Source organism: Schistocerca gregaria, chromosome 7 (genome assembly GCF_023897955.1).
Source record: "Schistocerca gregaria isolate iqSchGreg1 chromosome 7, iqSchGreg1.2, whole genome shotgun sequence".
In the NCBI taxonomy this organism is placed as follows: domain Eukaryota; kingdom Metazoa; phylum Arthropoda; class Insecta; order Orthoptera; family Acrididae; genus Schistocerca; species Schistocerca gregaria.
Genome location: NC_064926.1, coordinates 475,017,926 through 475,045,494, shown reverse-complemented (window position 1 = coordinate 475,045,494; position 27,569 = coordinate 475,017,926). Strand labels below are relative to the sequence as shown.

Here is a 27,569-nt window from a genome sequence, read left to right as displayed (position 1 = left end):
GTTGCTTGAAAGTAAAATAAATATTTTTATTGGGGAGTACATGTTGTTTCTTACTATTTAATGTAAAAAATTAAAGTTTGAGGAACAACAATAACAGTTGATTTTTTTTAAAGTTAATATTTGAAAGCTACGTCGAAATAATTTAACCTGACAGATTGCAGGAAATGCTACTTATTATTTAACTATATTAATTATTTTCTGCGATTTTGGTAATTTTCTCTATCGACATCTTGGCCATCGTATTCCATCATTGCCATTGTGTTTCAGTGTTGCTGTAAAGTGATTAACGCTTAAATGAAGCAATGATGAGAGTGAATTTTAAGTGTATGGAAAAGTTTGTCTACCAAAATCCGTAACAGAAAAGATTATAGTGGTTTACACTACTCTATTATTATCCCATCTCATTAAATTTCAAAACGAATTGAAAATGTTTGTCCTTCACGGCTCCTGCTATTCCGTCGAATTATGCCTATTTATCTAATGCATAGAAGGTGGTGGCATTAACAATTGCCATTTGTATTACTGAAAGAAGAAAATGGTCAGCATGTAGCCATCCTCGTTTCTTGTCATTATAACTAACTGTACTAATGATTCATGGAACATAAAACTACCGTTGTTGACTTGTTCAGTTTTTATTTTGTTAGTCAGTAAACAAACTAAAGTTTTGAGTACGAATTTTGAATTAATTATTATTTTAATTGGCTGGGCAAGAGTATTTACACGTGCATGAGTAATAACTGAAGTCATCCACCGAGTTTGAAAATCTCTATTGCACGCTTCTTGCCCCTTTTGTGTCTTTATCATACTAGCCAGGTAGAATAATATTGTCAAGTGTAAAAAGGGTACTACTACGTGTAACTGCAGCACACGGCGTAAGCGCGCAAGAAACAAAAACATACAGGTGAACACAGTTTGTCAGACACAATTTGCAACTGCGATACTTGTTAGAGAAGATCGAAGTCGCCACAGTTGGAACCGTTGCCAACCTACGCGCTTTAACAGTGGATGGCGGTGTATTTATTGCTAATTTAATTGAGTACACCGTGACACAGCGAGCTAGCATCAGCAAAGATTTGTCATCTACAACTTCAATGTCGCCTCCGCACCGATAGGACCGCTGTTGTTCTCTGTATACATAAACGATTTGGCGAACAGGGAGGGCAGCAATCTGCGATTGTTTGCTGATGACGCCGTGACGTACGGTAAGGTGTCGAAGACGAGTGACGGTAGGAAGATACAAGACGCCTTAGACAAAATTTCCAGCTGGTGTGATAGATGGCAACTAGCCTTAAATGTGGAAAAACCTAAGCTAATGCGGATGGGTAAGAAGAACAAACCTGTAATGTTCGCTTACAGTATTACTAGTGCCCTGCTTGACACATTCAAGTCGTTTAAATATCTGGGCGTAAGGATTCAAAGGGATACGAGCTGGAACGAGCACGTGAAAACCGTGGTAGGGCAGGCAAATGGTCGACTTCGGTTTATTGGGAGAATTCTAGGGAAGAGTTGTTCATCTGTAAAAGAGACCACATATAGGAAGCTGGTACCACCTATTCTCAAGTGCTGCTGGAGTGTTTGGGATATCCGTACGAGGTCGAATTGAATGAAGACATCGAAGCCATTCAGAGGCGGGCTGCTTGATTTCTTACTTGTAAGTCCGAACAACACGTGTTACGGAGGAGCTTCGGGAACTCAAGTAGGAATCCCTGGAGGGAAGTCGACCTTCTTTTAGTTAAACCCTATCGAGAAAATTTATAGAACTGGCGTTTGAAGCCGACTACCGAACGATACTACTGCCGCCAATATACATCGCGCGTAAGGACCACAAAGATAAGATACGAGAAATTGGAGCTCATGCTGAGGCATACAGACAACCATTTTTCCCTCCCTCTATTTGCTAGTCGAACAGGATGGGAAATGACAAGTAGTGGTGCAGGGTACCCTCCGCCATGCACCGTACGGTGGCTTTCAAAGTTTCTGTGTAGATGTAGATGTAGATAGCCCGTTCACGATGAACTTCGGTATTAGGATTTCAAACGCAGATAGACAAACTATTTATTTACATTATGTGGACCTACATAAATTCATCATTTAACTCCGCGCCCATGTTATTGGTCATTGGTTCGCGACCGATGCCCTATTCTGTGAATAACTTGAGATCAGTCATAACCTTTCTCTCAGTGACGCTAATCCTACTATAGAGTTTGAGCAATCCGAAAGAGCTATTTACAGATTGAAACTGTGCGCTGCCCCAACCTCGTGCGAGTGCATTAGTGGTGCGTGTGCGCTCGTTTGGCGTGTGTCGCGTGTCATGTGTGGATGTAGAAAGGGAGAGGACGATACCACATTCGATAAGGACATTTCCCATGATTGACAAGTCCGTATTCGAATCCTGAACCAAGTACAGTTTTAAACTATCAGGTGCTTTCAGTACAGCATCAATTAACCTCCACCACACTTAATTTCGAAACTGCTCTGCAAATTATGTTACTGAAGTTTTCCCTAGTAACTGGGTTGTTCCAAGTAACTATTTATACAAGAAATCTTCAAGCACAGAAACTCGTCGTCACCACTTCTGAGGGCAATGAAGAAAGCACGGTTTGACCGGGATAGTACGGAGGGTGCTCTGGAATAGTAGAGTGCAGTGTGTCCCGTTTCTTTTCCCGTTTTTTTCTTTGTTCATTATTTACTAGATCATTGTCAACACTATCTCTCTCTTCTGCTTTCAGGGAACTGTTTATATTTTTTTATCGTAGAATATAACAAGCCTTTCGTTACGAATTGATCTAAATTATACTTCAGCTGTCGTTTCTTTTTCTTCTTCTCTCATTTGGAGTTTTGTCGGATATATTTTCAATTGTGGCTGTAGGCTGCTGAGACCTCCAGTCCACACTAATAATGCTTAGTACTACGCAACAACCTGAGATTTTTATAGCATTCAGAATGGTTAGTTGTGATTTAGCGAAGTGACTAGTTACTGCGGTAACTGCTGAACTCCGTCAGTCCAAAAACTTTCGAGGCTGGATAAATAAAAACTGAAGTTAAGATAAAAGTTTTAATGCTTCAGGTGTTCTACACAGTCTCCCCCACTTGAGTACAACACACAGGACTTTCATACTACCATGTGAAACAGTCAGAAAAGTCCTCCTTTGATATGTTGCTTAAGTTAGTTTAAGTAGTGTGTAAGTCTGGGATCGATGACCTCAGCAGTTTGGTCCTTTAGGAATCCACACACATTTTTTATGGGTTGTTGCTCAACATAAGCGTCACATTGACTTAAATGTCGAATACGTCGTCGAAGCCTTGAGCCTTCATGTGAATAGCTGTACTGTGTCGTTTTCATTTCGCTCCATGTTGATATCACTAAGTCTCGTCACCCGTGATAATTATTTTCCAGAAAAGAATCGTTCAGGTTTTGCATTTGAATCAAGTCGAGGCAGGCGTCCAAGCGTCGTTGTTTCTGTTCGGGTATAAAGACGTAAGGGACATACTTCACATTCATTTTTGTCTTCTTCATAAAATTCTGGAGAATGTCTTGAATACTTCATTTAGGAATGCTGCTCCATTGGTATTTGTAGCATAACAACGCCCGCAAGTCCACTACTTAACACAGTCGCCTCACAATAGACTCGGCGAACGCACGGCTGTTGTCTACATTTGTTAATACAAGCTTCCAATATAGTTACAGAACTAAATTTCGTCTCTGAATATTTTGGATGGGCCGTATATGGTATATTAGTATGTTATATTTTATATAGTATTTTAATCATTGCCTTTTTCATTATTTCTCTTTGTCTCTTACGATTAGGCCTAAAGATGACTGCTAAGTGCGGTTGAAACTGGACGCCTTATAAAAAGAAAGTATAACGATTTCGACATTAATGTATAAAATGCTGTCTAGTGCTCCAAAATTTAAGCGTGTTGAATATAATTAAGTCTTGAGTGGCTTGGTCTAAAATCTTCCATGGCAAGTGTTTCTCGACGACTGGCTTCCCAGTAAATGTTTCTGACGCCCGAACGTTACACGTGTCATCATTTTCCTTGTGATGGTAGAAAAAGTTTCACTTCCGTTTTTCGCAGATTGGGGTAACGACATATCGACTTTACGTAGCTTTCCTTATTCTGCTCGCTGTCTAGAACATTATAATCATATAACAATCTTTTTAGCAGTGCTAGCGATGTAGCGATATTTCCCGGTTGAATACACCCCTGGGCAAACTTACATTTTCCTCTTTTACAAAACTTTTGGGGAAGGAGGAAAAGGGAGAGGGAAGCTAAGAGTGAGATTGTCTTGTCAGTCACGAGGCCACAAGAGACGCAGTACCGACTCGGATTGAGCAAGGATGCACCTGAAACCAGGTGTGGCAATTTCAAAGCAATCAGTTCGGCATTCGAGAGAAGGCATTTCGGGGACCCGCCGTAGACTTAAATCTGCATGGCCGCCCTTGAATTTGAATCCCCTGTGTGATTTCAATGCCCTGTCATTTATCAATGTGTGTGGTTACTCACAAAGAATTTACTACTCCACACTAACGTGATCTTAGATGTGTAAGGTACCTACAGTGAGACCATCTACATTTGCTTCACTATCAGGTGCGGCGTACAGCATACCTCTCGACCGATGTGTCCTTCATCAGTCTCTTCAGGTCCTTGATGTAGAAGCTACCTCTCTGAAGCTCCCTAAACCATCGACAATGACGGAAAAAAATCGCAACACTAAGGAAGAGTTGTGCGACACACACCCTTTTGCCTTAGGAATAGTCACTGATAAAGGGCGAAATCTGTGGTTGAAGATTTCCCATGTTAATTTGTCCGTTTTCAAGGGCTATAACCAGATAAAGGCATATTACGTAGACACAGGCAACAGATCAACTACATTCAATTTTTATTGTAAACCCTGAATGAATTGTTAAGTTGGAAAGTTTCTCCTTATATGATGTCAGAAGTTTGTCGTGGCTCCTTCCTTTCTCAACCTTTTAGAGGAAACGAAGCATTGTACTTCATTGGTACCGCACTTCGTAAAATACTTCCTCGACTATTGATGCTGCCACTCTGTAATACAACTAATGTTCGACTATGACAGCGTGAACTACCACACAGGCCAAATGGGCCCAGTCTCACACACTAAAAGTACACCTGTACCAGTCTATAGGCCACGCTTCATGCTAACAGGTTCATTATTGTCTCAGCGATGCTGCACCAATTCTTATGCCATGTGTTTGTTACTCGTTTTCTTTCGGCATTGTTATTAAAATAGCACTGATCACTTTTCCATTTTATACAATAACGCATTGGAAATTTTATGAATGAAAATAATCATTTTCTTAAAGAGATTAATTTAAAAAAATTTAGCACTGCAGCTTGACTAATAGATATTTCGATTTTTTATCCGGTTATTAGTATAAATAAAGAAGCATCTGTTAAAAAAAGAGACCAAACAATTACCAACAAATACCGGTTGTTCAGAACGAAAATACTGGAATCAGTTTTAACTGGTCAGGTTTTCCCATACCTAGATGGAGGTGGACAGATGTAACTATTGTAAATGAAGAGTACAGCCGAAGGTTTTTGTCTGTAGATGTATTAACGCCTTTAGAGATGAGGATGTGGAGCTGCAGGTTTTCTGGTGTACATGGTGGTGTATGTCATAAAGCTGATGTCTGTAGAAGCGTTCATGTGTGTACAGCTGTAGATTTTGACATGCAGGGTTGGTGGTGGTGGTGGTGGTGGTGGTGATGATGTGCATGTTTTGGTGTATGCATCACTACACATGACAAATCTGATTCCTATGGAAATGATCATGTATGCATAGCTATAGAGGTGGTCATACAGGACTGGTGCTTGTGGAGCTGATCTCTGTAGAGGTGTTCACGTGGAAATGTAGAGGTAGTGCTGGTGTGGGTGTGCTCGTTACTTGTGTGTGAGATGATGTACTCCACAAAGGCAATGTTTGTAGACACATTCATACATGCATAGCTGTAGATGTGGCTATGCAGGGTTGGTGCTAGTATTAACGTGCTTGATATGGGTGTAGAAGTTGGCATGCATCGTAAACCAGATGTCTGTTGAGATGTTCATGTGGATATGCAGAGTTAGTACTGCTGTGGGTATGCTCACTGTTTGTTTGCAAGATGACATACTTCCTATAGCTGATGATGTCTTTAGACACGTTCATGTTCGTGTAGCTGTAACTGTGGATGTTCTGGGCTAGAGGTAGTGGTGGTGTGCCTGCTGCTGAGGTAAAAAAATGGTGTACATAACAATGCTGATTTCCATAGAGATTTCCCTATGAGTGTGTACTGGGTGGTTATGATTAAACTTTCCCTATTTAACATATTATAACATGGAAAGTAATTATGAGTACCAAACTTTGTGGCATTAATGTCCAGAGTATTGGGTGCATGATTTCCAAGCGTCACAGCACTAATGTTAAGTTTCAACTATGGCCACCAGGAGTCATGATCAGCCATCGTGATTTGCAGTCTCACAACCCTGATCAGTCGCAGTGAACTTTTCGACGTGTCAACATGAGCTTGTACAAAAGGAGAAGGGAATTATTGGTGAAGCTCTATCAAAACAACAGTAATGCTGCAACTGTACTTGGAGAACATCGCCAGCTGAAAGGATTACAGAAGGGTCCTCTTCGTCCATCTGCTGTGCAGAGCCTGATGAAGTAGCGCGAATCAACTGGAGAACTGGGCGTCGCTCTGGGAAGGGTCAGCGGCCAATTGCAACACAGGTGGTTGATGTAATCACTGTTGCTATGGCAGACAACGCTGCGCGCAATTCCCGATCATCAGGCAGTGAGTGTGCTGTCACGACAGTTGAACATCCCGTGGTCCAGTGTACAGACGGTCCTTCAAACCATTCTGTAGAAGATTCACGTCGTGCAGCAGCTTGCACCACAGGACGCACGACGACATGTTGACTTCGATATCGACTTTCTCGCAAGGACAGAAGTTGACGAGGACTGGCTCTGTACCATCCTATGGACAGTCAAAGCTCATTTTTCTCTGGTGGTGAGGTGAACACACAGAATTGCCGAGTGTGGGTATCTTCACCTCCGGTCACTGTGCATGAAATTCTTCTGTATGGTGAAAGTCACACCATATGGTGTAACGTCACGGCTATGTTCGTCATTGACCCATTCTTTTTTGAACAGATTGCTGCTAAAGGCCAAAGGTTGGCGCTCAGGGATCAAAGACAGTGTGACTGACCAGCATTGCTGCGATATGCTTCCCTAACATGTCACACCCGCTTTGTAGGAGAGAGGCACGTTGAACTCGACAGCTTTTATGGAAAATGGGGCTCCACCGCACATCGCTCGCGAAATTAACCCGCTTCTCCGAAACACAATTGTAAACGAATTATCAGCCGTTAGTTTCCTAAATGCTTGGCTGGCACGATCACCTCCTCTCGCTTCATATGATTTCTAGTTGCGGAGCTACCTGAAGAACAGGCTTTACCAGGGGAACATTCACATATGTGCTGATCTGAAGCGCAGCACATCAAGAGTGGTAGCAAACATACCTACGGACATGCTTCGATCTGCCGTGCAGAATGCAGTCCTCCACTATTACTCTTCTGGCCACTGATGAGCGCCATATAGAGCCCTTTTTGTAGCACTGATGGAAGCAGTATGTAATGGTATGATGTACCGTGACAGCACATTAAATGTGTTTCAATTGACTTGATTCTGCGTTATTTCTCTTCCCCATGTACTTTATATTAACGCTACGAAGTTTGGCCCTAGTACACTAATTAGTTTGTGTTACAGTGTGTTAAATAGGGAAAGTTTAATTATAACCACCTGGTATATAGCTGTAGATGTGGATATCTGGGAATTTTCTGTGGTGGTGGTGGTGGTGGTGGTGGTGGTGGTGGTGGGGGTGGTGGTGGTTTGCTTGTTGTTGCAGAACTCAGCAGTGTGCATCGCAAAGCTGATGTCGGTAGAGATGTTAATGTGTTTACAGCTTAAGACGTGGATGTGCAGGGCTGGTGGTGGTGGTGGTGTGGGTGTTGCTGGTGTACACGACGGTGTACAGCCCGGAGCTGGATTGGCTGCGGCGAAGCCGCGACGCCGCGCTGTACGTGAGGCCCGGGGAGCAGACGGCGCTGCTGCTGCCGCGGAGTGAGCTGTGCCACGTGTCGGGCACGTGGCAGCAGGGTCCGGTGCTGCTGATGGCCGTGCCGTCCGCCATCGGGCGCCGCCAGAGGCGGGACGCCGTGCGGCAGACTTGGGGCCGGCGGGAGCCCTCGGCTACCAGGCTGCTCTTCGTTGTCGGCCACCGGGGACAGGGTGTGCCGGTGAGTTCCTGCCGCGGTCTGCCAAGTAAGGATGTTGCTGTAGACAGAGCATCGTCCGCTACCGAGTGTAGCAAGGTATACAGAGCTGACAGAGAGAGCACTTATGAAATGCTCGCAGGATGTGTAACAAGTCTGTATGATGTGATTCTTCAATTTCTCCAGGCGTATTTTATGACTAAATAGATCTCGGGTGAACAGCCTGGTATGAGTCTGCATAGGACACAATATTTCGGCAATCGACCACGTTGCCATCATCAGGTGCACTGATGTACTGACAGAAGGTGGGCCGGCGCCAGGTATATACAGGGTGTTACAAAAAGGCAAGGCCAAACTTACAGGAAACATTCCTCACACAAAAAGAAAGAAAATATGTTATGTGGACATGCGTCCGGAAACGCTTACTTTCCATGTTAGAACTCATTTTATTACTTCTCTTCAAATCACATTAATCGTGGAATGGAAACACACAGCAACATAACGTACCAGCGTGACTTCAAACACTTTCTTACAGGAAATGTTCAAAATGTCCTCCTTTATTGAGGATACATGCATCCACCCTCCGTCGCATGAAATCCCTGATGCACTGATGCAGCCCTGGAGAATGGCGCATTGTATCACAGCCGTCCGCAATACGAGCACGAAGAGTCTCTACATTTGGTACCAGGGTTGCGTAGACAAGAGTTTTCAAATGCCCCCATAAATGAAAGTCGAGAGGGTTGAGGTCAGGAGAGCGTGGAGGCCATGGAATTGGTCCGCCTCTACCAATCCATCGGTAACCGAATCTGTTGTTGAGAAGCGTATGAACACTTCGGCTGAAATGTGTAGGAGATCCATCGTGCATGAACCCCATGTTGTGTCGTGCTTGTCAAGGCACATGTTCTAGTAGCACAGGTAGAGTATCCCATATGAAATACATGATAACGTTCTCTATTAAGCGTAGGTGAAAGAACATGGGGCCCAATCAAGACATCACCAACAATGCCTGCCCAAACGTTCACAGAAAATCTGTGTTGATGACGTGATTGCACAACTGCATGCGGATACTCGTCAGCCCACACATGTTGATTGTGAAAATTTACAATTTGATCACGTTGGAATGAAGCCTCATCCGTAAAGAGAACATTTGCACTGAAATGAGGATTGACACATTGTTGGATGAACCATTCGCAGAAGTGTACCCGTGGAGACCAATCAGCTGCTGATAGTGCCTGCACACGCTGTACATGGTACGGAAACAACTGGTTCTCCCGTAGCACTCTCCATACAGTGACGTGGTCAACGTTACCTTGTACAGCAGCAACTTCTCTGACGCTGACATTAGGTTTATCGTCAACTGCAGGAAGAATTGCCTCGTCCATTGCAGGTGTCCTCGTCGTTCTAGGTCTTCCCCAGTCGCGAGTCATAGGCTGGAATGTTCCGTGCTCCCTAAGACCCCGTCCAATTGCTTCGAACGTCTTCCTGTCGGGACACCTTCGTTCTGAAAATTTGTCTCGATACAAACGTACCGCGCCACGACTATTGCCCCGTGCTAATCCATACATCAAATGGGCATCTGCCAACTCCGCATTTGTAAACATTGCACTGACTGCAAAACGACGTTCGTGATGAACACTAATCTGTTGATGCTACATACTGATGTGCTTGATGGTAGTACTGTAGAGCAACGAGTCACATGTCAACACAAGCACCGAAGTCAACATTACCTTCCTTCATTTGGGCCAACTGGCGGTGAATCGAGGAAGTACAGTACATACTGACGAAACTAAAATGAGCTCTAACATGGAAATTAAGCGTTTCCGGACACATGTCTACATAACATCTTCTCTTTCTTTGTGTGTGAGGGATGTTTCCTGAAAGTTTGGCCGTACGTTTTTGTAATACCCTGTACAGGACAATCCCCCTCCTACTCATCTCTCAGGCCTTTCCTACGACTATGTATGGTCCGCGCCCCGCACGCGGTCCAGGTACAGCGTCCGTTCTCCCGCCGTCTGGACGCTGCATCCTAGGCTTCTCGTTCAGGAGGGTCTGCCGGCACCGCTCTCGTTATTCTTCCCTCCTCTCCCGAAGTTGGTACACTCTGGGAAATGTCCTTTTTCTTCTCAATCCGGGTGATCGCGGGTTCCCACGCCTTGCTAAGGATGTAACCGCTGTCACGATTTAGTTGTGGCTCCCTTACTCTGATCTCTATGGCTTCTTTGATGACACAGTCTCAGTATTTGGAAGGCTGCGTCAGGACTCTGGTATGGTCATAATCCATGTCGTGGATGCCGTCACAGCCGTGCGGATAAGATGCATGTCATCTCGACTGCTAGTGATACGAGGCCGTTGCGATCCAGCGCGGCGTTCCATATTACCCTCCTGAACCCACCGATTCCATATTCTGCTAACAGTCATTGGGTCTCTTCCAACGCGAGCAACAATGTCGCGATACGATAACCCACAATCGTGATAGGTCTCACTCCGATCTTTATCAAAGTCGGAAACATCACGAAGATTGTGAGGTTGAAGGCATACGCGACACTCATCGGTGAAGAGAACTCGATGGCAATCCTAAACGGTCCATTCGGCATATTGTTGGGCCCATCTGTAGCTGTAAGAGCTGTGCTGCAGAGAGCTGACTTTGCGAACCGGATCCTTAAAATGATTGATAGCTAAGGATTCGATGTTAGCTATGTCTAGTGAACGTTATGTTGCGAATTTGGAACAATTTCTCGCCAAATAGCCGCCGTTGGAGGGTCGAAAAGGCAGCAATTTGTTCACGCAAGATGGAGCCAAACCACATTATACCGAACAGGCACTTCGCTTCCTGTACGAATACTTCGGCAACAGTGATAGTGTTGAATTACCGTCCACCAGGAAGGATTGGCCTGTACCTTTGCTCTTTCTAACTCCTTGTGACTAATTTTTTTGGGACACAAAAAGGAAGTGTCTACCTTAACCATCCCTACACGCTGGACGAGCATGAATAGCCGATCTCTGTAGCATCTGAATTAGTTTCCGTTGAGATGCTACAGGACGTGGTGGCAAGTTGCACTGTTCTCTTGCGTCACCTCTGTACTGCGTGTTGTGGGCCTTTCTAGAGATTGTGATGCTATTACAAAGACTGCTTGCAGAGGACGAGTTTAATTATGCACGCTGATACTATACGAGCTGCAAAGTGCACAGGGGCTTCTGTTAGCAGCTTTTCGAACTATTTCGAAAGTTTTGTACAACTTAGGTATAAAATTCTAACAACTTTCGCAATAAACGTACCGTTTGGTGTACTCGTCTTGCGATCTTAGTTTTAGAGATATTTAATTATGAAATCAGGAACTCCTCCGCTGGACACTCTGTATTTACTGTCACGCAAGTACACAAATTACACATAGTTTTCACATAAATTTTGAGCAGATATTAGGAAAAAACACAACATTTCATACACAAAAATAATCAGTTAAGTTTCTGTTGAGCCAAATTCGTGGGTCACTTTTGTTCAGCACGATCACGCATGTGTTTAACCAGCATTTACTCCGCCGAAGTTGTTTCTGTCTATCTTTCCAAATAAGCCATTATTTATCCATTTGCGGGGTTATTCCTGATGTGTTATATCGTCAGATTGGGCGTAAATTCACCAGGTATTCCTTTATCATTATCGTTACTCTCTGCAGACGAACAATTGCCGATATTTAGTCATCAAAATCATTATTTTGCCAAAGACCGGTTGTTCTTCCAGTCTGAAACCGTTCAAGTTCCAACATCAAATTCAGCAGCAATGTTTTTAAACATTACTCCTTCACTCATCTTATGCATCTAACTTTTGTCCGTGGGCTCTACACCTTTCTGCTTGTTGATACTATTTTACACTCGCAACAAATTGGGCAACACACTACTGCACAACACTGTGTTAGCTAGGAAGCTGTCATCGTGATACGGGTAGGATCTGTGTACTGCAGTTGGCATAATTTAATTATCGTTGTCATAGATTCTTACTATTATTACTTCCGAAATATAGAACACTTTAGAGTTACTGTACTTAAAACATACAAAAACAAAAAATACTGGCATTTTCTAAGAGCTGTGCGCCAAGTTTGCGTTCACAAATGGCGCGTCAACTTCGTAAGTACCATAAGGATTTTGGCGAAGATGCTGTTCTCTGCATGAAGCATGCAACGCCAGAACACTTGCAAAATGCAGGAAGATCTGCAAACGATCTACAATATGGGAAATCACTGGCAGTTCTCTCTGAAATAAATGTGACGTATTGCGCTTAAACAGTCAGAGAGATCTGTTACGAATCGTGGGTTTGGATCCTTTGTGATCAGGAGGTCGAGCGAAGAGTGAGCCTGTGTGGTCCAGTCACGACAGGAAGCGCCAGTGATACAGCGGTATTAATTTATTATGCAAAGTGTGCAGGGCTATGAGTGCCTTTACAGTTGCAGTCGGCGACCGGGCGTAATCACAAGTGCCCGCAAAGGAGTGCTAATGCCTCATCAGCGAATCGTAACGTCGCCGCCTCACGTCAGTGGCACGGCCAGTGCTGTGCTGGCAATGGTGGCGGGACCAAGAAGGCGCTGCCTGCCGGACGTTCCGTGAACACCTACCACGACTCCCATCTCAGCGCTCTCGAAGGTGGACACTGCCGACTGTAGTCCATGATGTCGGTCATCATAAAGACTAGGCTCTGGTCAACCACCGTGGATCGACCAAAGACTGCAACAAAAGCTCTCGAATCGACCAGGAGACTGTGCGGATACAGCTGGCCTGGTCGGTTCAAAGATGGTAGCTTGCCGATCATCCTCGATAATCCAGTAGGGGAGAAGGGCTGGCCACTCACCTGTCTTCTCATCCTCGATGACCCAGTATGCACTCCGACTGTGGTATGCATCAGGCTGGCTGCGTCTCGGTGCTGAAATCAGCAGGCAGGTAGCAGGCTGGCCATCATCGATCATCTTGTCGTGGTTTCACTCAAATTTAACAGACTGTCATTCTGTCTGGTTCTCCAGTGAGCCGCTCGTGGTCTAGTGGCTAGCATTGCAACCTCTGGATCTCGGGGACCTGGTTTCGATTCCCGGCCTGGTTGCGGATTTTCTCCGCCCGGGGACTGGGTGTTTGTGATGTCCTCATCATTTCATCATCATCATCCTTATCATTCGTGACAGTGGCTAGATTGGAATGTGAAAAGATAGGAACTTTCTACTGGCACTGATGACAAGCCAATCATCATCATCATCATCATCTCTCTGGATCTAGCGACACAGTGTCAGCACAACAGAACGTGTTCTTGAGCTCTGAAAGCCTCTCTGTTCAACGGGCCGAGTCCGCACCTATGCCCCTGTGGCTCTAACAAGGGAAGTTCCCCATCGCACCCCCCGCCCCTACAACCCACTCACATTTAGTGGTAAGATGTCCCAGTGGATAGCCCGTCAAAAACTGAACACAGATCAAGCATCAAAACAGAAAGATGATGTGTGGACTGTGAAAAAAGAAGCATAATCGAAACAGTGAACGGGGCCAGGCTCAAGATGTCCAACATCGAGCGAATATCAATAGCCGTGACGTTGTGGTTACGCTGTCGCGGTGTTGGACTTCGAAGAGGAACGTCCGCGTTCAAATCTATCCTATTTCCCATACCTTTTTACAGAAAATTATGAACTATCCGTCCGGTCATTGAGGTATATGTTCGATGTATCCAAATTTGTGCTTGTATCGTGGTGTAACGTCCATTTGCAACAGCAAGATGTAAGGAAGGGACATCTAGACGTACGTACCTTCTTTTTGTTCTACACAAGTACCACATGTTATGGCTCTATGCTCTGTTTTAAGTTCGGACTCGTGAATTTCTTTATTTCAACATAGTTCAAGCCCATTTATTTCTTGTTTTCATTTCTGTGAAAGGTCTATGCGGCGTCCCAACTGCTCCCACTACTGACCACGTTTACTTGCGACGGTAATACATTCATACCACATGACCCATATCCCATAACCAATGTATAGTACGACAATTGCCAAGACTACAGATGGAGAACAGACTTAGACTTGAACAGGGATCTCCCGCTTTGTTGTCCAACATCGTGACCCCAGAACCACCACCTCGGAATTCTTAAAACACTCTCGATGTTAATATCGTGAGCTTGGGCCGTTCACTGTTCCCATTTTGCTAATCTTTCCACAATTCAGTACACTTTCTTCCTGTTTTCAAGTGTGGTCTGTGTTCAGATTTTGTAGGTCTATCCACTGGACCATTTTACCACTAAATCGGGGGGGGGGGGGGGGCATAAGGAGTTCACAGAAGCTCTTCTGCGAACCTTGCAGAACTAGCTGAAGAGCTTCTGTGAAGTTTGGAAGGTAGGAGGCGAGGTACTGGCAGAATTGAAAATGTGAGGACGGGTAGTGAGTCGAGCTTGGGTAGCTCAGATGGTAGAGCTCTAGCCCGAGAAAAGCAAAGGTCCCGAGTTAGATTCTCGGTCCGGCACACAGTTTTAATCTACCAGGAAGTTTGATATAAATAGTTGATGTTTCATAAGCCAGAGTATCGAAGATTTATATCACATTCGGAGAAGGCGGAAAAACATAATTCGCTAATGATAAAATCGTCTCGGCTTGTCAGCCGAGTGTTGGCGTCGTCCTGACGCAACGTTGCAATGAGCTTCGTACCCATCAGCTTCGCCTGCAGATTATGAATACGAAACTCACGTTCACGTTGCAACAAGATGACGCCACCAATGGGGTGCTTATCCGAGATTATTTTCAGTGGAATGCATCGAGGAAGCCCACAGCCACATAGCCTGTATCATGGTAAATTAATCGTCGGTAAAGCACTTGCCAGTCTGAGATTCATTGGAAGAATCCTAAGGAAATTCAGTCCGAAAACAAAGGAAGTAGGTTACAGTACACTTGTTCGCCCACTGCTTAAGTACTGCTCGTCTGTGTGGGATCCGTGCCGGATAGGCTTGATAGAAGAGATATAGAAGATCCAACGGAGAGCAGTGCGCTTCGTTACAGGATCATTTAGTAATCGCGAAAGCGTTACGGAGATGATAGAAAAACTCCAGTGGAAGAATCTGCAGGAGACGCTCAGTAGCTCGGTACGGGCTTTTGTTGAAGTCTCGAGAACATACCTTCACCGAGTAGTCACGCAGTATATTGCTCCCTCCTACGTATATCTCGCGAAGAGACCATGAGGATAAAATCAGAGGGATTCGAACCCACACAGATGCATACCGACAATCTTTCTTTCCACGAACAATACGAGACTGGAATAAAAAGGAGAACCAATAGAGGTACTCAAGGTACCCTCCGCCACACGCCGTCAGGTGGCTTGCGGAGTATGAATGTAGATGTAGACGTAGATGCGGTAAGTCACAACGTTGACGGAAGTGACAAATGGTCATTCAAGAGGATTGTAACGAAAAATAAGAGGGTGACAGATGCGAAAGTCTCTGTAGAAGTGAATGTCGGACTAGCGCAACACCTAGCACCAAATAACAGTAAAGAGAGCTCCCTGAGAAAGGAATTGAAGGATTAGGTGCAGTTTCAAAACCAAACATATCATGAAAATGTCCTGACTGGAAAACGTGATGCTGAAGCCATATAACGTGGACTATGAAGCTATAGAAGATAACCATTTTGTCGGATGAGTCTTATTTCAAGCTGTTTCTGACTTCTGGCTGAATTTACGTCCCAAGAAAGAAAAAAAGCTTGTGTTGTGCATGTAGTGGGGGTGTTGTATTTTGTGCAGGAGAACTGCACTGATTTTCCATGCATCTTGTTCTTCACAATTTGCCCTAAAAGAATCGTACTGTCCCACGTACTTAGACTTTGGAGTACTTTTTCAGTTGCCGCATCATCTTACTCCCACAGTGTGATGCACCAGATGTCTGTACCGCAGCAGAACTGCCCCTGCAGTGAACCTGGAACATGTACTCTCTTCTGACAATAAGCCACTCTTGTTGCAGAATGGTCTTAGTGGGAGACAGCATGTGTAACTTCCTTTCTGATGTCCCTATGTATGTGTCCTCGAGTCTGTGATATTCTAACAGAGGGAACAATAAAAACAGCTGTTAGGGAATAATACTGTCTACACAGTATACATACTAATATACATGGTGTTCAGTAAGTAACTATGCAGTTCAAAACTTGCCGTATTAAACTCATGAAAGTTATGAGAGATGCTGGAAGTGATCCCCTTCAACTTGAAGGCACAATTGCACACGTTTCTGCATGTTCTTGAAGACTCTGTGCAGAGCATCGGGAATGATGTTCTGAATGTGACTTGTCAGTACAGCTTGGAGTTGTATGCTGTGCGGATTGCCTTCATAGGCCTTTCCCTTCAACGTATCTCATAGAAAGTAATCCGGTGCAGCTAAGTCGGGTGAACGCGGAGGCCAGAGTCCTCGAGAGATGATGCGGTCACCGAAGATGTCCTTTATAGCGTTCATGGTCTTGTGGGCAATATGTGCAGTCGCCCCATCCTGTTCGAACTAGGCATTCTCAACTTCGTCCTCATTCAGTTCACCTAGGAAGGGACCCAAATGCAGGTGCAGTATCGTCCTGCATTTATGGTGTCCTGAAACATCGGCCCAATGATGCATTTACGAGTCACGATACACCATACACCAACCTTCCAATCATGCACTGGGGACACCTTAAATTCATGTGGATTCTCCTTAGTCCACACTCGAGTATTCTGGCTATTAACTTAACCGTAGAGGTGAAACCATGCCTCATCCGTGAAAAACGTTGTCAAGAATCCCCCGAACATTGTCCTGCAAGGAGGACAGAAACCAGTTGCAAAAATTCACGCAAGGCCGATATTTTGTACTGATACATGGACAGTGACGTCCGGAGAATCTTGTAAGTGGAACCCACGGACACGTGGGCCTGCCGAGTTGATGGTCTAACTATTTCTTTGGGCTTTGCAGCATCATGTCTTGCACCTCCGCCACTTTCTCTTCGGATGTGGATGTCGATGGCCTTCCTGATTTTGGAGCATTATGAACTCTTCCGATTTGTCGAAACTTGGGAATGAGATTCGGTACAGCATTGCGATCAGGCATCTGAAAATGCAGCTTGTACTGTTGAGGTAAACTTGTCTCCTTTGCGGAACACATGCTCCACAAGGAACACTCCTTGCTCAATCGTCAGCATGATGACAATGTCACTGTCCATGTATCCGTACAAAATATCGGTCTTGCGTGAATTTTTGCAACTGGTTTCTATCCTTCCTGCTGGACAATGGTCGGGGCATTCCTAACACAACGTTTTTCACGGATGAGGCATGGTGACAATGTCACACAGGACGTTGGTCCTCAATCAAACCAGACCTGCGAACAAATGTAGATACCTGGTCAAATATGGTTCAAATATGTTAAACAGCGGAAAATAGTGTATTAATAGTTGATAGTCATATGTCATTACTTAGCACGCCACAATATGGCACTGCATAGTTACTTTCTGAACATCGGTAGTATAGTGTACATATCCGCGAAACTGCAGCACTGTATCGTCACTACAAAGAAATAAAAGCACTCACTCTCGTATATGTTTGTTTTCATGGCAATAAAATCTGCATCAAAAACACTAATATATCGTCTTGTTGCAGCCAGAGATCACCGAGGAGGCGGCGTTGCATGGCGACATTCTTGTCGAGGATTTCTTGGACACCTACCACAACTTGACGCTCAAGACGCTCTTCATCCTCAAGTGGGCAGTATCTCACTGTCCGAAGGCAACGTACTTGCTCAAGGTAAACAGCGTTGCCACAAACTGTGCGCAAATACAGCAAGAATGCGACCAAGACGACACCGTATCTTGTGTGCCACTGCTGGTAATTCTCTCCAAACTATCTTTCGTCATGGGATCAGACAATCAGTGTTAATTCCTTGTCATGTAACGTTAATACTGTGATGTCTCAGGTTTTCTTGGCTTGTTTGAGTAATGCGGTATTGCCGTGCTTGTATGGTTCTGAATTACGATACAAAGGAACAGGCAATGCGGCGACTGCAACCGTTACGAAATACATTAAATGTATTCGCAGCTGCGAATATGGAGAACCATCAGCTGTAGAATGGAATGACGACAGTGCCGACACCGGGCAAGCGACTTCCAAGTAAAACGTCTCCCCTGTATGGGAACATACGTAATGGATGTAGGAGTACAGGTTGAAGACGCGTTGTTGACGGCATTTGGAAGTTTGGATCTGGCCGTGACTTGTGTACGGATAGCCAAGTGATAAGGCGACCGCTCGCAGTAAGCGGGAAATCAGGGTTTTAGTCCCGGATCGGCACAAATTTTCATTGTCTCCATTTCATTCTACAGCTGATGGTTGTCCATATTCGCAATTGCCAACAAATTTGGTGTATTGTTTGAGTAATGTTGTGCTTAGAGTGTTCAGCTGAGGTGTTAATTTCATTTTCCTCTACGATTTATAGATGAGCAGCTCAATTGTCACCTTCAGAAGCTGCGAGTTATGTCATTGCAAGTACTGTCTGTCAGGATTTCAACCACGCTGTGATGTCTTTAGACGAGTTCGACGCCCAGAGTCCGCTACTCCCTTTGATGCCCATTTGTTTCATTTACCGTATGTGATGACAGTGTCTATATAGGTAGTGCGGAACGGAGCACTAGATGTTAATAGAGGAAGACCAGCCAGTACAAAAGGAGGCGCGACGTATTGTGCTGTCAGTAGAGATGCAGTAACAGCAGAGCAGGGCTCAGTGACATCGAACGTGGACTAGTAAACGGAGATCACCTGACTAACAGATCCTTCATGGATACGTCAGTGCTCCCAGAGCTGTCCAAGTCGGTAGTTCGGGTTGTGAATGCGAAGAGGAAAGCGAAAGAAACGACCACAGCTAAATCAAGGCCAATCAGACTTCACGTGCTGACGAACATGGACTGTCAAACACTATGGAGAGTGGATGCATAAACCAACAGAAGGAATCATTCGTGAGTTCTAATGTGCCACCAATACCCCAGCTAGGACAATGATCGTACGTAGGAAGCTAGAAGGAATGGGGTACAATGATAGAGTAGCTCTTCATACGCCACAAATCGCTGTAGTCAGTAGTAAGCGACGTTCGAGGTGTCGTAAAGAGCGAGGTCACTGGACATTGGATGACTGGAAAGAGTGATTTGGAATGATGAATCTCGCTATACCTTGTGGAGGGGTTTGGGTTAGCGAATGCCTGGAGAACGCTAGCCGTCGTCATGTGTAGCGCAACCAGTGGAGTACGGAAGAGGTGCTATTAAGATACGGGGGTGTTTTCTTGTGGTTAGGGTGTATTCCCCTCATTTTTGTTAAAACTGCTAAATAAGGAATGATATTAACCTATTTTACAGCATTTTGCACTGCACACAGTAGAGGCACAGGTCGGAGACGATGAGTGTATCAGCTTGAAAATGCACTCTGTCATAAAGCAACATCTGTGAGGCATGCTCTGTAGACGACAGCATTCCTGATATTTACTGGTCTGGCCTTTTTCCCGACCTGAACCCAACGGAACACCTTTTGGATGAATTAGAACGTCGGCTTATCTCCTGACCCCAGCGTCCAATATCACTACTTCCATAGGTTCCGACTCTTCAGGGAGGATGGGGCGCCATTTCTCCACAAGCATTCAGAAACCTCATTGAAAATGTACGCAGCCGATTTCAAGCCCTCACAAGAGTGAATGCATCTCATAGTAATGTCTACCAGTAGGTGTCCGGATACTTCTGATCGGATTCTGTGTTTTCTTTTTCTCTCTGCGTTTTCCAATTCCGACAGATACGATGTCAAGTGACATCTTAATCAGTTGAGTGCTGTGTCCTAAGACTTGCTTAAACTGAAACTTTAGTCTATCCTACCTCTCCATTACCAAATTGACGTGTCCCCTGTCAACCAATGGCTTCATTTGGTCACATTTCAAAATTTATTTTGTTATTGTATTAACTGTTTACTGTCCATGTTTCACCTCCGTAGAAGGTTACACTTAAAAATGACTTCTTAACTTCTACATCAATGTTCTGTGTTAACAAATTCTTCTTTTACACAAATGCTTTTCTTGGTGTTGCCAATTCGCACCTTACTTCTTTCGTATGTCAGACGTCAGTTATTTTGCTTCCCAAATAGCTAACTCACCTACTATTTTTGCTGTTAGTGTTCATTTCATAATCTAATCCAGTCAGTATTGCCAAATTTAATTCGACTGCATTTCAGTATCCTTCTTTTACTTATGAACCTTCTATTCCGTTAAACTTTTCTTTCAAGTCCTTTGCCGCCTCTGACAAAATTACAGTGTCCTCAGTAAACCTCAAAGATTTAATTTCTTATCGCTGTGTTTTAATTTCCTTCCTAAATTTTTCCTGTGTTTCCTTAACTGCTTCCTCTATGTAAAGTCTGAATAACAATGCGAGTAAGCTACAACTTTGTCTCATTCACTTCTCAATTACTGCTTCATTGTCATGTCTTTACATTCTTATAACTGCAGTCTGGTTTCTGTAGAAGTTGGGGACAGCATTTCCTATCTCTATTTTATCCCGGACACCCTCAGAATTTTAAAGTGCATATTCCAGACAACCTTTTCAGAAGTTTTCTCTGAAACAAAAATGCTATAAACATCGGTTTGGCATTCTTCAACTTATCTTCTAAGGTAAGTCCTAGTATTATTGTGTTGTGTGTTCCTGCATTTCTCCGGAACGCAAACTGGTCTTTTCCGAGGTCGGTTTGTAGCAGTTCTTACATTCTTATCTAAATAATTCGTGTCAATACTTTGCAACCGTGACTTACTGAATTGACCTGTTAGTATATGCCTTCTTTTAAATCAGAACTATTACATTCTCCCTGAAGGGAGATAATATTTTGTCTATCGTATCTTTTTGTACCAGGTGGAATAGTTTTCTCATAGCTGATTCTTGCAAAGATTTTAATTCTCAAGGAATATCGTCTACACCGGAGGTCTTGTTTTGCTTAGGTCTCTGTGATCTCTAAGATTCTCTCGCAGTATCATAGCTCCCGTCCCATCTTCATCTACTTCCTCTTCTCCTTCAATAATACAGTCTTAGAGTTTGTTTCTTTTATGTAGATCCTGCAAATATTAAGTCCACATTCCCGTCTTCCCTTGCTGTCTGAGCTCTTAATCCAATACTTGCCAAAAATTTATCATTTTAATAAGGTTTTTTTTTACATTAATGTGATACCCTGAGTGATACATGAAAGTAAAAGGTATTCTGAAAAAGTTCAGTATATTAATACAAAAGTTATCCGCCAACCCATTATTGGGACATCAGCAACATTAGCTATCAAAATTCATAATGCTGCTGCCAATGCAGGAAACTATAAGAATCATGTGAACAAATAAAAACATTGTATTTAATGTTGTGGAGAGTGTATTCAGTATGAAATGAACAAAACACTTGTCATACACACCGACATTTCATCTATAACACATTTTTGTCGTTTTTTGCAGTATGCATACCTCGTCAGTGTTTCACTTGACACAGTAAAGCGTTTTCCTGGATCTAGTCGTACGTATGTACTGACCCATTCTCCCTACAGTTTGATTCCTTGTGGGCCTCTGCATTGCGGTGTTAATCCTGTTTTCTTTGAAAGGTACACCTACGCTATTGTCCTTTGGACATACTAAAGTGAGAGCTTCTCATTTGGGTTAGAAATTTGGTATGAACACTATGTGTTTACTACGCACATATCAATCGTCTGGGTGAATAATGGTCCCCACCACTTTTTATCTTATCCTCGTCCTATAAAATGATATCTTCTTGTTCAACAGGTCTACGGCACCCATATGGGCATATTTTATTCTCGAATGAGATGTTTCATTGTAACAAATACTTCCTTTTTCTTTGCCCATGAGTATCTTTTAACACAACTCAAAAGAATAGCAGTAGTGTAATTTTTGGTTACACACATTGGTTTTTGCCCCTCCATTTCACTATCAGGACTTCATTCTCATTCTCAAACATGTAGCAGTAGAAGAATGTCGTCCATTTTCGTCCGCCATTTTTTCGTACCAGCCACGTCAGTTTCCATCTTTCTTACTGTGGATAATGGACCACTTTCCACCCCATGTCGTAATGCTTTTCTATGCTTAGCTTCTGAAGAAAAATCAGTAACATTAGCTTTATTCTTGCTGTTTATAACTTCTAAAGTACCTGCTACATCTTCAGAGCAGTTACCTCGTTGTCTTTTTCATCCGCTATTTCACTGCATTTGGTGGAATTATCATCAGTTCTAAGTCATCAGCTTCATCTTCACTCACTTCGTAGCTCTCCCATTCTGCCATGCCTTCCTCAGCTGCAAGTCCACGTGGTATGTTCACATTCTATTGGAACTTTCATAGACTAATGGAGTGGATTAAAACAAAAAAAGTTCGTTCGATCGGCTCTTGAATGCTGCTCGTCAGCTAGCGACCCTTACCAGGTTGAACTAATAGGACAGGTAAGAGAAGATACTGCGAAGAGCGGCTTGTTTCGTTACGTGTTTATTTAGTATGAGTAAGAACTTTCATGAGATGCTCAACACACTCCAGTCGCAGACGTTGCAAGGGAGTTGTTACGCATTCCAGAGAGGTTTAGTGCTGAAATAAGGAGAGTGTAGGTTCTAGGCGTACTTGGACATAATTCAGATACTAGGCAAACCTGCAGGTTGCCCTACTGTGTTTGACCACCTGTGCAATGCCTTCGATACGTTGCAAGTGCTGGTCAGAGCAGTGTTCTGTTTAGTTGAGTGCATCATGCTGGAGACAAGTGAATTCGGATCTGAGCAAACTGTTGGTACTCATATACTAGAAGCCCAAGTGTTTGGTATTTCGAGAGGCACCGAAATTAAGATTTATACCTGATTCAGAGAAAGTGGGAGAACATCATCCGCGTACGATAAAATCGTCTTGGGTGACCAGCCTGAAGATAAAACATTGCGAGAAGACGAAACCACCATTTGGCTGAACACCCGAGAAGATTTTATTTCTGGAATACGACGAGAAAACTTGCAGTTACATATATCATCCGCTAAGTCGCAACACGGACGAAAGCATATGTTGAGTGATCGTGATAAACGGGCACTCAAAAGGACTGGAGACGGAAAAAAAGATAACAATAGCTGCAAAATGTGGAAGCTTTTATTTCCCTCTACTACTTAAACCTGGAGATAATCTCATACAGTGTAAAGGTTTAAGATCTCAGTAAGTTAACTTTGTATATAAGACGTGTACACAGTAACAGGGCACATCAACAAAGGAGTGGTAATGTGACATGCAGTTGTCAAACTACTCGGACGCATAAAATAAACTGATGTTTCACGGACTTCAGGAAATCCGAAATATACTGAATGTGACATGGACATCCGTATGTTCATCACAAACACACCCATACAACTAAATCACAATTGATTTTCACGCAGAAAGTAGCAGCAAGCATAAACTGTAGCGCAGTACGAAGACAGAAAATAGGCAAATTAATTCGTTTCCTAAAAAATGCTAATTAGAGAAAAATGATTTCTTTTTCAATTTCCACGCACTTTAGGAGTCATTTAAACATTTAAGTGCAACAATCAAAGCTAAAAGTTTCATTGTCTATGTAGAAATGAATAAAATATTTGCATCCGAAAAAAGAGACAGTAAATAATTAATCTTCATTAAGATGCTTCTCTTTCCTTCAAAGTTTTTTTTTATATGTTCGTCATGCATCTCTTCAGTCATACGACCTGTATTTATCCATTCCTTCTTACTATTTTGCTTTTTGTATCGAGACGTTTGTATTCCTTTCTGCTTGTGTCACTTTGTGGTGGTACCTACTTTGAGACGTGAATCAAGCTGTCAGTTTCACCAACGGTTAATCAAAGCTTCACAAGGAGATTTCGGTGAATAGGAAGATCCGTACCGCAGTCTTAACAGTAGAAGGAGCCCGAATTTGACTAATTTATTTAAAAATTTTCTGCATTTAAGATTTAAGATCAGATCAAGAAGATGAATATTAAGCACTAAAATCGGAGCATAGAGTACACCAGTATTCAGTATGAGATTTCACATGTGATCAACAATCAGTAAAAAATAAAAGTTAGTAAATTACATCAAGCAAGCAACTGTAGGGTTGAGACGAGCTGGAGAGAGAGAGATGCTAGCAATCAGCAACAATATTGGAGCACGTTGGCAAGTTACCTAACCTGTAGGCCATAGCGTTTCGCCGTGCTATGCAGAGGGCAGCAGCAGTTCCCATCCGATTGCGCTATAACGTTTCGCAAACAGTAAACAGGACGCTCGATTTTCAAAGGCTCTCACTATTCCTGTAAGTGCATCAAGTTTTAGAGTCACTTATGTCCACATGGCGCCTAGAAAGAGGTCCTCTGTGACGGACAGTGACTACGCTGTCGGTATGTGTGGACTTCTGCAGGACACCGATAAAAGTGGGGCTGAGAGGCGTTCTAGGTCCTGCTTAAAATCTCGCTCCCATTAAAAACGCAGCAGTTATCCCCTAAACTGCCATTCCTAGAATAAGCTGTATCTCTTAAGAGCGAGTTCTGAGGGAACTCTCACGTCTATTAGGTTGCCATTACTTGACTGACCTTAGCCACCTCTCAGGAAGGTATCCCTACACTCCTAGCGTCTTCTTCATACGGAGGAGGCACTCTAATGGTCCCCACGATCTTTATCAGCACCAAAAAGTCCTGTATGACAGGTGTTGCATTGAAATTAACCTGGCGCAAAATAACTCCTGTATAGAAGAGATGATGATACATATATGTAATTTCCACCTCAGTTTCGCGTTGGGGACAGTTAGAAAATCGGGAGGCCAGGGAGTTTGTTAATTCTAATTTAGAACTTAACTAGACCTCTCCCCCCATCTTCACCCACAGGTCGTCAACTTATGCATTCATCACACATGTTGAACACATCACCTCCTTCCCCTCTCTCCAGTCTCTATTTCTGGCCATATCATCCTCCCTCTGACCACATACACTCTCTCTCTCTCTCTCTCTCTCTCTCTCTCTCTCTCTCTCTCTCTCTCTCTCTCTCTCTCTCTCTCCTCTCCCCTCCCCCCCCCCAAACCTACCAACTGCACCTCTGTTCTCAGTTCCTCGTGGTATCACGTACTGAAGGAGGTGAGTCCTTAGATATGGTTAATCCGTTTATTATTCAGAACAGTATTGATGCAATTGCAGGCCCTGTGAAACCCTGCTCTCGCTTTCATAATGAGACTTTGCTTCTGGAGACGAATTGTTAGTGCCTACACGCAATATTTTTCTCACGTAAGATCGAGTAGTGACACCATGAAAGATCAAAGCTGGCTATGAAGTCGTCATGATCTGACTGCATATCCCAAACACGATGCGTTGCTACCAGTGTCAGTGTTACAACCACACTCTCATGTCCGGTCAAAGCATGGCTAAATGTATTATTTGTGGTAGGAATCCTTACGAAGGCGATTGCTCGCCTTCCTCATCCCGCTGTATCAACTCCCTTGGCGACCAAGCAGCCTCATCCCGAGAATGACACATGTACCTCGATGAACGCGGCGTCCAGGAGATCCAGGTGAATGTAAAAGTATCTTACTTTGTCGCTCACACGTTGTTGGCTGGACAAAAGCCCTGCAGTTTACCATCCAGCAATTACACTACCGTTCTTGCTACACCTCGCTCCACAAAGGACATGGCTACGCAGACTTGTGGCGTCCAGTTCTGCCCTACCTATGTGTAAACCCAATTGGCAGCTTTCTAATGGTGACTAGAGACTTTACTCCTCCCTGGCGACCTTCGACAAACAATATTTCCCCAGTTGTAGTGACCATGTAGAGTACCTTACGGACGTTACCTTACCGTTCCATAACTCGCACTTCATCTTTACTGCGCGGTGTCCCAATCCCTTGGTGAACTGAGGAATGCCACGAAGCAATTCGCGCGCAGAGACTCTCCGCAGTTTTAACCATCATCCTATGATGACGAACTGTATGCGTTATGAACAGTTGCATGTGTAGTGTCGTTGCACTCATTATGATAGCAAAAAAGCTAGGTAGATTTCATTTACTCCTTCTTTTAACGGATTCATTCGCTCTTCTGCCATATGGGGCATCATCCGTTGGCTGTCTGGTATCAAGGGCCGTTCCCCAATTTCCGGCCTGACCATAGAAAATGATGGCATTGTGGACCCTATTACTATCTACAACACCTTTGACCACTATTATGCGGAAATTTGAACTCCATCCACTATCACTCCACCTTCCTTCTTGCGAAACGAGTGGAGGCGGCTTGGGACATACCCGTTTCCTCCCAGAATCGTGAATGGAATGGTACAGTACCGCCTTTACTATGAGGGAGCTAGACCATGCTCCCACTTCATCCCGATCTCTCCCCCCCCCCGAGTCGGATAATGCTCACTTTCAGATATTGCAGCGCCTTTCTCTAGAGGGAAAGCACTTTCTCCTTCATATGTGCAATCACATTTAACGAGGTGACCTTTTTCCCACACGCTGGCAGGAAGGCTCTGTCATACTCATACATAAGCCTGGTGAGAGCACTCACTTTCCTTCCAGCTACCACCCCATTTCTCCACCAGTTGTGTTTGCAAGGTGATGGAATATGTGAATCCTGGGCAGTTGGCATGGTAGCTCAAGCCTCACGACCTACTAACCACGGCACAATGTGGATATCGAGCGCTCTGTTCTGCAGTTAACCATATCGTCGCTTTGTCAACCCTTTTCATGAACGGTTTACTGCGTAAATACCGGACTTTGATTGCGATTTTTGATTTAGAGAAAGCCCATAACACTTGCTCGGGGATTGGTGTCCTCCATAGTCTATACACGTGGGCTTCTGAGGCTGCCTGCCCGATTTCGTGCAGGAATTTTTAAAAGACAGAATTTACAAGGTGTGTGCGCGTTCAGCCTTTTTGGACACCTTCATCCTGCCGTCCTCTTTGCTATCGCCACTAACCCTATTACAGCCTATCTCCCACCGGCCATCTCCAGCTCCCTTTTCGTCGACGACTGCGCGATCTGTTGCAGTTCTCCGCGAACTTCTCTCTTCGAACGACGTCTTCAGTGATGTCTAGACCGTCGTTACTCGTGGAGCATCGACAATGGCTTTCGATTTTCCACTGACATAACCATTTGTATGAATTTCTGGCGTGCAATGGGTTTCTTCCACTCTCTTTACATCTTGGGCCTGCTGCTTATCAGTTAGCTGAAGCTATGAAATTCCTGGGGCTCTTGCTTGTTAGACAGTTTTCTGTGCCCTCCCACACACCTTACCCAGCCGCACACTGTACCCAGTTCTTCAGTGTCCTATGTATCCA

At 44.0% G+C, this 27,569-nt stretch overlaps 1 protein-coding gene across 1 annotated transcript in view; it reads left to right on the top strand.

Annotated features, from left to right (window-relative positions):
* Window positions 1-27,569, top strand: part of LOC126281269 (beta-1,3-galactosyltransferase 4-like) — a 257,169-nt gene that overhangs the window by 210,975 nt on the left and 18,625 nt on the right. Inside the window, exons 2-3 of the mRNA XM_049980092.1 lie at window positions 7,994-8,307; window positions 17,888-18,031. Coding sequence (XP_049836049.1) covers window positions 7,994-8,307; window positions 17,888-18,031 — 458 coding nt within the window. The remainder of the gene's footprint in view (window positions 1-7,993; window positions 8,308-17,887; window positions 18,032-27,569) is intronic.